General features: G+C 39.3%; 1 protein-coding gene across 1 annotated transcript in view; it reads left to right on the forward strand.

Moving 5' to 3' along the window:
- Window positions 1–432: 432 nt before the first annotated feature.
- The window catches only part of SMC3 (structural maintenance of chromosomes 3), a 28,421-nt gene continuing 17,425 nt past the window's right edge, over window positions 433–11,428 (forward strand). Inside the window, exons 1-10 of the mRNA XM_019471730.1 lie at window positions 433–493; window positions 4,707–4,782; window positions 6,565–6,603; window positions 7,432–7,499; window positions 7,875–7,946; window positions 8,132–8,211; window positions 8,799–8,877; window positions 10,245–10,362; window positions 10,927–11,102; window positions 11,277–11,357. Of these exons, the coding sequence (XP_019327275.1) occupies window positions 479–493; window positions 4,707–4,782; window positions 6,565–6,603; window positions 7,432–7,499; window positions 7,875–7,946; window positions 8,132–8,211; window positions 8,799–8,877; window positions 10,245–10,362; window positions 10,927–11,102; window positions 11,277–11,357 (804 nt within the window). The 5' untranslated portion in view covers window positions 433–478. The remainder of the gene's footprint in view (window positions 494–4,706; window positions 4,783–6,564; window positions 6,604–7,431; window positions 7,500–7,874; window positions 7,947–8,131; window positions 8,212–8,798; window positions 8,878–10,244; window positions 10,363–10,926; window positions 11,103–11,276; window positions 11,358–11,428) is intronic.

Below are 11,428 nucleotides of genomic sequence, written 5' to 3' on the forward strand. Positions count from 1 at the left end.
GCTCGCACTTGCCTTTGGCGCCCAACCCGCCCCTCAGGGAGAGAAACCACTTTTCCCAACTCCCTGGGGGGACCCCTACTGCGACGGGGGCAGTGTCACGCGCATTCTCTGCTTCAGAGCACCTTCAAAAAGGCCAGTGAGGCACTTTAGAAGCTGAGAGAATGCGAACTCCCTACTGTCCCTTGCGGTGTCCCTTCTCCGGCGGAGCAGGGGCGCGTTCTCTACTCCGCACCTCCCCCTCCACAGGGTACTGAATGGTTCGCGCCGGGTCGGGATGGGGGAGGCTCCGCCGCCATTTTGTTTGCGTGAGGGGTGAGCGGGGCGCTGTGCTGGGAAGTCTGGGGAGGCTGAAGGGGCGGGAGGAGGTGGCGAAGACCCGGGAGTCACGCCGAGCACTCGTGCCGGGAAGAGACGGTGAGGGCGGGCTGAGCGACGGCAGGAGGCACCGGGGCGGGCGCCTTCCCCATCCTTCGCAGACATGTACATCAAGCAGGTAGGCCGTCGGGGTCCAGGCCGCCCGCCTTGTGCGGTGCGGCCTGGGCCTGGCTGGGTCGGTTTGGCCCGGCCTGCTCTGCCCTGCCCCGCCCCGGCGCTGGGGGGTCTGCAGCCTCCGGGCGAGCGGCAGAGCCAGGTCCCGGCCCGCAGCAAGAGGCCCGCTCGCGGGTCCGAAGGCCTTTGCTTCGTTCGCCGCTGTCTCGCGGGGGAGACCGCGGCCCTTGCTGGGGGGGGCGTCCCCGGCCCAGCCACGGAGCAAGTCCGCCATGTAGGCTGGTGGGTGCCTCTCCTTCCCCGGTTCCCGCGGCTGGTTTCATTCATTGCAGGTGTGAAGTGGCGTTGGGGGGAGGCCCTCTTGGACCCGGGACTTGTTCGTGGGCTCTGTTGGGACCCTTTGGACGGAGCAGCCCTGGTGTCCCGGACCTCCAGGCGACGGCCGACCCAAGGCCGGGAGGCTCGTACCCACGCGGGGCTCGTACACAAACAAAGGGCTCTCCTCAGCTGTCAGGCGGCGTCTTTCAGCTGTTAAAGTTGTGGGTTCTCTTCTTTTTTACTTTTTTTTTTTTTTTAAATCTGCTTGTGGTTTCAGTGGGGAAACGTGACTGTGTTTGGGGTTTCAATTCAAATTGGTTCTGTCTGCCCCTTCCCCCGGGAGAAACAACAGTTATTGTTTGTATTGAGGTGGTGCCTTAGGCCCCCGGGCATGGACCATTTAACTTATACTTCATTCTTGACAAGCAGTCTAGAGCTAACCTTCAGTTAAAAAGAAGGGCCTTGTATGGACCTTTTCCAAACAGTTCTTAAGATTGAGACGATCATTAGTGTTATTTCTGTGCTATATTCCTGCAGTCGTATTGCGTAGTATATTGCACAGTATGGTTGAATTTTTATGGCTGCTTTCGTATCACTGCCTATGCATGTTCATACAAAGCCTACTAGAATTCTCATTTCTCAGCGGACTCAAAATTTACCTGGCTGTCTGACACCCTACGGGTATCTTTATTGAGAATACTTCATGGTGTTTGAAGGTGCATGTTCTGCATAGAAATCGGGTTTTCATCGACTGTTCGGCTGACTAGGGAGTGTTTCAGATGCCTTTTGATCGTGTTTTAGTAAATCATACTTATCATTGCAGGTGCGCACATTGCTTTAAAGTCTTTGAATAAGAATTCTTGTTCTCCAGATTTGAATTGCACAAAAGTAAACAGTAGTGAAGATACATAGTGTCAGAGTAAGAAGTCCAAATTAAGTCAGAACAGGGGAGTGAGTTTCATCTAGAATAAAAGAAATTTAAGTGGTCAGTAATCAATACTGTTCTAGGAAGTATAGAAGAGAGCATAACAAGGTGTGAACGTGAGAATAAAACGGATGAGGGTGAGTTTGGTTCCAGCAATATCCCTTATTTTGTTGCTTCCCAGAAATCATTCCTGAAGTTTGAAGATTAAAATTATTTAAGTCTTAATCTGAGGCTATACAAGGCAATAAAGAAGTTGTGATGTTTCAGGATATGTAGGATGGATGACTTGAGAAGCCATCTAGGAAAAAACTTTGAGAGTGGGGGGAAATGGTGTTCAGAGTTTGCCTGTATCATACTCTTGTGGTGCCTAAGTATGTGGGTGGTAAAAGTTTGTGCTTCTATAGTAATGTCCAAGAAATAATGATTGGTTGTTCTTACCTTTTTGAAGAGGCTTTCAGGTTCTTATGAGAATAAAGTAGATGAATTATTCCAATCTGTATGTTTTTACAATATTATCGGTAAACTGTAAAAGTACTAGAGACCAAATTTTTTTCCCATTCTTTTCATTTTTTTCTTGAAATCTGGTGAATTGGGAAGCAGCAGTTTGCCAAATGTTGTTTATTTTGTTTGTTTTTTAACTTTTTATTTATTTTTCAAAATCAGAATGAGTGAACATAGTTGCTGTGGCCTAGAGTTGGTGGCAAGACCTGAGTAAGATTTGCTGTTCCTGTTTTTCCCGTTGAAAGCCACTGCTACTGAGGCAAAGCTTGCTATTGTGAAAGTCTCCATCTGGCAGATGAGGCAGACTGGTTTTTTTAGGGGAGGTGGGGGTCTGTGTTCACAGCCACAGTGACTGGGTAGTCTTCAGTTAACACATTGCCTTAAACTTGTTTTCTGTAGTTTGGTCCATTACATTCTGAAATCCTTAACTATTTCAAATACAGTTGCTTTGGATTTAGATCTGAATACAGTGCAGGTACGTAATGAGAACTGTCTTGCCCGAGGAGAGGGAGCATAGACAGTTGCAATTCAAAAGAGGTTTAGATAGGCAAAGTATTGGAGGAAGTGGCTTTTCCAAAATAGCTGCTGTTGCTTAGGTCTGATGTTTGATGGTCAAGGATTAGGAATTTTCTGCCTACCCATATTCTTAGCTTCAGATTCCAGTAATGAAATAATTTTGCAAAGAGGATTTGACAAGGAAGATGTAGTGCCTGGGAAGAGCACTGTGACATCTGTGATTTCTGACTAAAAGTTAGTTAGTGTCTTTTAAGTTTTATTTCATTTCAGCTTTTATAAACTCGAGTGCTTGATTTGCCGTCTGGCATGGCATTTTCATTCAGTATTAGTGAGATGGTTTTAATCCATTAGTATAAACAGGTGGTAAGCGGAGTTTTCTGTGATAATGCTTGATAATGGGCTGTCACATAGTGGGAGAAAGACTTAAGACCGTACTTGACATGAATAAATCAGGGCACTTTCTTCTCCTAGTCTTCTGTCTAGTAAATTTTATGGACAGGATTTTTTCCCCACCGTTTGTATAATGTGCTACCAGAATATTACAGAATATGAATGTGGTTCTGAAAGTAATTGTTTCTTGAGTTCCTCAGGTGTACAGTTAATGTAGGCTTTTATAGTAGGGGGAAAAGGCTTGCTTTAATGTTTACAGTACAACTTCTAGGCTTTTTGCTGAAGTTTTTATGTGCTTCTTGGATACCAAGCATTATGCTCATCTTGTGGAACATGGGCTATTTGAAGATGTGAGAGAAGGGATGACATGTTAAGAAAAATAGAAAATGGTGATGGGACCATAGACCTTACAAACAAAACAAAGTCTAAATAATTTCACATTCTAAACTTCAGCAGTAATAATATTGAGAAATATCTTGTAAGACGTTTTGCTGTCTTCCTAACAAGTAATTCTTAGTTTATGATAGCTATCACGGTGGAACATTGGCATTATCTTAACAATATCTTGCTTCTGCTGGGGAAGAGCTGGGTGAAGGACATAACGATTAAATGTCAGCTCTAGTCCTTTTGTAAACGTTCTTGCTGAAAGATCTGCAAACATCAAAGCTTTTCAGATGGCTGCTGTCTTTCTGATGTCTTACTGAGCAGAGCAAAGCTGCTGTATAGTCTTTCAGCACAGCTTTAATGTTTGGAAGAGGTTACTGAATGCAGGAATGCGCATGCTGGAAGCTGGATCAATTTCACTGCTGTGTAAAACCGCTGAAGTATCGGGATGCTGTCACTCTGTACCTTGTGTGTTACTTGGCCTGGCAAACCTCAAATCACTACTGAAATTGAATAGTTGAAATTTGACATGCTGCTTCTAGATGGCTGTTTGCTGTGTGGCTCCTGAAGTTAATTTCTAGGTTTGTATTTGTCTGTTTAGGAAGTGACTTTACTAGAACCACAAGATAACTTGCTTTTTTACTTTTCCCTTTAGGTTGCACAGTAAAACAAAATAAGACTGTATTGCATGTAAAATAGATAGTCTGGTATAGTTTTTGCAGTCTGCAGTTGCTCTACTTGAGAATTTGCAAATAGAATTCTTATGCTGTATGTGGATTGCATTATAAAAATTAAATGTAAATCTGACCCTACTAGCATAAGTGCTTGTTATATTGGAGTTTTCTTTCCTGTATGTAATATTTGATGCAAATGCATCTTTTTGTGTAGTTTGTTACAAAAAGACTCTCAGAACGCTCTTGTTCACTGTGCTTTGGCCTAGATAAGTACCAGCATCTCTTGTGATGTGGGGAGGAAAAATCTGTCCCTAAAGTGATGCTTAGGTGAGGGGCAAGTTTTGTGATGTAAGTTGCTGATCTTGAGCTGGAAGGTTGAAGTGTGTGCAGGAGGGGTGGGGGAAGTCAAATATATTATAATTGATGTAAATATTCTGTAAAATCTCATAGTTCAAAAACTGCTCACGAACAGAGGCAACTTCGTTAAAATAACTCACTCTTCTCATTAGGTAATCATTCAGGGCTTTCGAAGCTACAGGGACCAAACCATTGTGGACCCATTCAGCTCAAAACACAACGTCATTGGTAAGTTCTGATACTTGTCTTTTAATACTAACTAGAGTTGCACTGTTATTTCAGATGATGTTCCCATTAAAGTCCTTTATAGTTTTTAATATTCTGCCTACATTTGATGACTCTATTTTCTGTTTCAGAAACTTCTTTACAGTTGTCTGTAACATGTCACAAAGTGTATTCTACTTACAGCAAAGTAATGCTAGCATTCAATTTTACTGTGACAATAGTATGTCCGAGTCTTCAGAAATTGAGTGAGGTCTGTAAATTCCTTCATATGTGCAGATCTCTGTATCAGCCAGACCCCCTTTGAAGGCTGTCCTTGCAGGAACAGCAGCAGGGAATTTATGGGATTTCACTTTTTTTTTTTTTTTTTTTTTTTTTTTTTTTTTTTTTTTTTTTTTTTTTTTTTTTTTTTTTTTTTTTTTTTTTTTTTTTTTTTTTTTTTTTTTTTTTTTTTTTTTTTTTTTTTTTTTTTTTTTTTTTTTTTTTTTTTTTTTTTTTTTTTTTTTTTTTTTTTTTTTTTTTTTTTTTTTTTTTTTTTTTTTTTTTTTTTTTGTATGCAAGTGTTGTGATCATTTTTGAAAAGTAAGCACACTAGCTATTATAAACTGCTGCAGAGAAGATCCTCTTTCTTCCAGCTTTGGATGAAAGCATTTCTGGGATGTGGATTGTCAAAAAGTATAATACAAGTTTCAAAGTGTAGTTTCATAACACCTAATCTAGCAGCATGTTGTTGTCCACCATTCTTATGCCTCTTCCTATGGAGATGCCCATGGATGCCTGGTCCTGCCTTTTCATTTTCATTGATTTTAGTGACTGTGCAGCAAGTTTGAGACTGCTGACCCAACAGAAAACAGTCAATTTTGGACATAAAAACTTAGTAGCCAGGATTTACTCTGAGACTGGAAAAAACGTGCATGTGACTTGAATAGCATGTCCTATTATGTAATGTTACTTCAGTGGGAGCTAAAACTTTATCCAGGTATTAGTGCTTTTAAAAGGAAAAAAAAAAATTTGGCTTCGCTATTTTTTGCCGTTTTAAAGATCTCATAGCAATCCCAAGTAGTTTTGGGGATGAGGTGAATCTGGAGGGCATGTAGGTAGGAAGGGATGAAAAGCCTGGGATGCTCATTGCTGCTGGAAGGCAAGCAGTTTTGAATTTAATGCAGTAGGTGTTGATCTTAAAGATAAGACACTGAGCCTTGCTGAAACACATCAGAATGAACACTGAGGTTACTATATGTTAGCGTAGTGCAGTGTTCTTACACCTTTATTTTTTAAATAGAAATAGTACTTCTTCCAGTCTTTTTAAAACAAAACATTGCTGAATTAGCAAGTGGAGTATTAAGAAGTTCGTACTCTACCTGAAGTTCATACAGTCAACCTGAATGTACAGGCAGGTGATTTACTTTGGTTAAATATAAAAAAATGATGCTGGGACCAGAAGAATTGGATTTAGGTCTACTGTTTTTATCCCACCAGGAGATCAGTATTGAAAAGAAAAGGATGGGAATAAATAGGATTGGGTTAACCATTATTCTCATTGTGGAATAGTGTTGGAGTTCCTAAGTTATTGTAATGTATTTGAGTGGGGAAAGGGCTGCTCTCTTGTTCTCAGACAATGACTAAGTGATCCACCTACTAAGTTTGCCTCATTCCCTTGAGATTTTGTTTGGCTGTTATATTTGGGTTCTGTTTTTGAATAAATGCATAAATATATGCAAAATTTAATGTACATTGCAATGTTAACTCATGTCAACTTGAGGGTATACTTTGTGTTTTAATTTTCAGTGGGAAGGAATGGATCTGGAAAAAGCAACTTTTTTTATGGTAAGCATGGATTTCTTAACATAATAGCATGGGGATGCTGATGATACCAGGTTTCTTTGTTTTTGCTTGAAGTTGGTTTACCAAATGTTCCTTCTCAGTAAGGAGTGGCAGATTGGTCATTACTTGACAATGATGAAAGGCAGATCTCAATGCACTTGTTTAATACTTACCTTCAGGTTTTCCCCCAATATTTGGCTTCCCTTACTAAGGGCCTTCTAAGATTTTTAAATGGCAAAGAAGTATTTACAGGAGGAAACTGATTCTAAAAGTCACCCACACTGAAAGCTGATTGTGATACTTGCAGTTACTTCAGACATTCTTAGTGGCTGAATTCTAAGCTGATTCCATAGCAGTATGGCACAGCTTATACAACCTTTTAACATATGGTTATGAGGGGGATTTTGTGGGGTAGGAGCATCAGTGGGGGAGCAAAGATGCTAGTCAAAGGTGTTAGCGGCCTTTGTGATGGTAGTCTTTATAAATTGCCATGTGTTAAGTATTTTAGCGATATTTTTAACCTAGCCTGTGTGCTAGGTATTTGTAGAGGAAAGCTCATGAATTCCTACTTGTGCAGCGTTGTTAATGCTTATGCAGTGAACTAGTAAGGTCGTGACAATGAGACGTCTTCAGAGAAATTCTGGTATACAGCTGGCTGAGTGATAAACATCCAGCAGACTAAGGTTTTTAATGAAGAAACATTGTAAGATGTTAGCAGTGGTATGACTGTACTATACAACAGTAAAACAGTATGTTTTGAGTTAAAGAAACTGCTGCATATCTCCCTAAAGGAAAGAATAAGTCTTCTGTTTCTTTACTATTTTATTACAGCAATTCAGTTTGTCCTCAGTGATGAGTTCAGTCATCTTCGCCCAGAGCAGAGACTGGCTTTGTTGCATGTAAGTGAAGGTGTTTAACAACAAGAATAAAGAATAAGCTAATGCATTTGAGTGTTACTACAAAAATGGTAAATTGCTGGGCTGTGGATATTTTAAGACAATTATTTTGGAAGCATCCTTAAACGTTTTTTGTTTTCCTTTGGCAAAAGGGAATTTATTACAAAGTAATACATTATGCTGATAATGCACATTGGTGAATGTGTATCCAAGATTTTCAGAAATAGAAATACAGGTACTGGATCTTACGTAGATGCTCTTGACTCTCAAATCCTTGGAAGGAAAGGGGAAGTGGGATTGTTGGGGAAAAGGGGAGATGAATGAGCTCAAAGTCCTTGTAAGGTGGGAATTATCTAACCAAAATATCTCGTTTCTTAGGAAGGTACAGGTCCTCGTGTTATTTCAGCATTTGTGGAAATTATTTTTGACAATTCGGACAACAGGTTACCGGTAAGTTGAATACACTGCTTCAGAAATAGATGATCACTTCAGACTCTAGTATCTCAGGATTATAGAAGTCTTCAGTACGGTAACTGCTTTTGAGTTAGTTCTGGTAAAAAGTGCCATAAACATTCTGGATTAGTTATACATAGCTACTGCAAGCAGTTGAATTTACTGGGTTTTGTTTTCTTAAGATTGATAAAGAGGAAGTCTCACTTCGCAGAGTCATTGGAGCCAAGAAGGACCAATATTTCTTAGACAAGAAAATGGTGACGTAGGTACTTCTTTTCCTTAGCTGAATAAGACTAGTAGTATTTCTGTAAAATTCTCTAGTCACACCGAACACTTGCATCTCTAGTGTGAAATAAATTCTCATGAGTTCCATGAGCAATACTAATTTAGTTGTGTGGTACTGAGTACCGGTAGTTTGACAGCAAGGACATCAGTCCTTGTGCAATAGACAGCAGACTTTGAATTTACGGTTTAATGCATTCATTAACGTGATGTTTAACTGCTTATATAATACTTCTTTCAGGGTTTTTTTAAATAGAAGAGTTACCAGACTTTAGGTTGTTTCATATCCTTCCTTGTGATATCTTTACCTGTATTTGCCTCCTCTTTGCTTCAAGATGCTTCTTTCTTAATCTCCTTCCAACGTTACAGCATTTTAGATATTTTTCCATTTTTATTCTCATTTCATTTTAGAATTGGCTATTATCAAATAAGGAGGCTTCTTCAAACAGAGCATGCATTGCACATAGTGATTATAGTATTTGATGTATAGTTGTGATACTTTACTGAATATTTACAGCTGTCACTGTTGCTGTAAGTGTTTTTAATACATTCACAATAACATTTCAGGAAAAATGATGTAATGAACCTTCTTGAAAGTGCTGGATTTTCTCGCAGTAATCCCTACTATATTGTCAAACAAGGAAAGGTAAGATTCTTTTTCACAAAGTGGAAGAAATCACTATCAAGAGTATCATGTTTCCTAGATGCCAAACTTAGTTCAATCACTGTAGAAGTAAACCAAAACCTAAATCCATTTTAGTTTGAAACATTTCTTGTAGATGCCGCTTTTGCAAATATTACTGTTTTAGTAGTTTATGTCGATTTTGAGAAAAAAGTTTTAATGTCTGTAATGTTGATATTTAGAAAAGTGTTTTTTTATGGTAATCTTTGCAATCACATGCTTTTCTGTATACTTAAATACAAAGCAAACATAATTCCTGTGACTATTTCAGTGTAAATTCATAGATTTCTGGACCTTAAGATGAGACAGTAAAGTAATTGTAGAGAATTTTAAGAGGCTAAAAATACTGTTAATGGAGGATGAATGGAAACATGTGGAAGCACCAAAAGTGAACACAAAGCAGAGAAAGGGCTCACAGCATGGCGTGTATTAACTGGTCTTCAAGACCTAAGCACGCTTACCAGAGCTTTCAAAGGACACCCAGATCTGGAGACAAAGGACACATTACTTGTAATGGCTCACAGGGTGGGACACCATGGAGGCACTGATAACTGTCAGCTCCAGAAGATAACTGAAAGGCATACTTAAAAGGGGAATGCAGGAGACTTGAGGAGCACTTGATGGCAGAAATGCTGACACAGCAGTTCAGCCTCTCAAATGTTTATCAGGATAAATTTTCCTATACAGCTGAACGCGTGTATTTGGAAGAAACAACGTCAGCTGGGAAGTCACTTATTTTGTGGTGGGGATTGGTGCACATGACTCTCACAGCTAAAATACACATACTGGTTTTAATATAATACAAATTAGAAACAGTTACCTTCTTATAAAAAGATACAACCACTGAAATGCTATTGAAGGAAAGTGAGTTTTACCTGAGGCTTAATTGTATGACTGATTTAATGTTGTATTAATGAGTGTTTCATGACCTGAATTATTCTAAGATTTATAACCCCTGCATTTTGGTATGGTTTTATGGGGGTGTTTAAACTGTTTGGTTTAGCACCAGGACTTCAAAGCCCAAGCTTGAGTTTCTCTAAACATAATTTTGAGCGGGTAATGATCTCTTCAGTTTATGTAATGCTAGTATCTTGAGTTTTAGCAATAACTGGTAGCACTTGAAAATGAACAAAATTCATTACAAACAAAATACTTGCCATCCTAAAGTAATTGTTTCAAAAGGAAAGCAGTATGGTATATACTAGGTATCTGAATCTTCCTGCCAAAGCCTCAGGCAAGCAGGCACAGCAAAAAAAGTGCAATCTTTGATCTGTTGTGGTTAGCCATACATCCAGAGCAGGCTATTGAAATCATAGATCTTGAATTTTCAGATCAACCAGATGGCCACAGCTCCTGACTCTCAAAGGCTGAAGTTACTAAGAGAAGTAGCTGGTACCAGAGTGTACGATGAACGTAAAGAAGAGAGTATTTCACTAATGAAAGAAACAGGTAAAAATAGTTTAAGAAATGAATTTTTTATGCCACAGTAATTCCATTAAAGGTTTATGGCTTTTTCAGTAAAGCTAATTGCTAGATAGATTTTATTTGTGGTATGTTAAACGATACAGAACATGTTATATTTCCTCCTTGAATTTTAAATATCTCAAAAGATTTAGTAAGTGGCTTCATGTGAGTTTTTAGTAATAAAACTTTTTAGCTAGGCTAATAGGGATATTTGTACTGCTCAAAACACATGAGTGATGTCAGCTGGCAATGATCCAAAAATCAGGATACCTACTGCTATGCAAACACTAAAGTTTATGTAGTATAGTCTATAGTTATTTTAAGTGTGTGAGCCAAGAGAGTACATGCTTGTGTTGCCTTACATAACTAGTATGAACAGTTCTGCTGTTAGGATGGGTTTTTTTGGGTAACTTTGGACACGGGTTCTCCTTTTCACATTTCATAACTGTTGACAAATAGGTAATCGCTGGAGGAGATTCGGTAGCTTTAAAGGTGTGGGAATGCATTAGTGTGTTTAACTGAACTTCACTCTTGTCATCTTTTCTAAAGAGGGCAAGCGAGAGAAGATCAATGAGTTGTTGAAGTACATTGAAGAGCGACTGCATACCCTAGAAGAGGAGAAAGAAGAGCTGGCTCAGTACCAGAAATGGGATAAAATGAGGAGAGCATTAGAATACACCATTTATAATCAGGAGCTTAATGAAACCCGAGCTAAGCTTGATGAGGTAAAATATCTTGGCTAATATAAAATGACATGAGCTGTTGATTTGCTTTTTGCCAACGTTTCCTTGATAGAATCCTGTCAATGTTCTTCACTACTTTGACAAATCATTTTCTTTCTGGAACTACTATTAAAACAGAATCTTGCTACTTAAGCTATTGGTGATATTTCCATACAGCTTTCTGCCAAACGAGAGACAAGTGGGGAGAAATCCAGGCAGCTGAGAGATGCACAGCAAGATGCTAGGGATAAAATGGAGGTAAAAATACTTTTAACAAGGGCTCTCCAGCGGTGTGTTTTGCTTTGTGTTTGGGTTTTTTTTTTTGGGGG

This window comes from Aptenodytes forsteri, unplaced genomic scaffold (assembly GCF_000699145.1).
Source record: "Aptenodytes forsteri isolate BGI_AS27 unplaced genomic scaffold, ASM69914v1 Scaffold15, whole genome shotgun sequence".
Classification (NCBI taxonomy): domain Eukaryota; kingdom Metazoa; phylum Chordata; class Aves; order Sphenisciformes; family Spheniscidae; genus Aptenodytes; species Aptenodytes forsteri.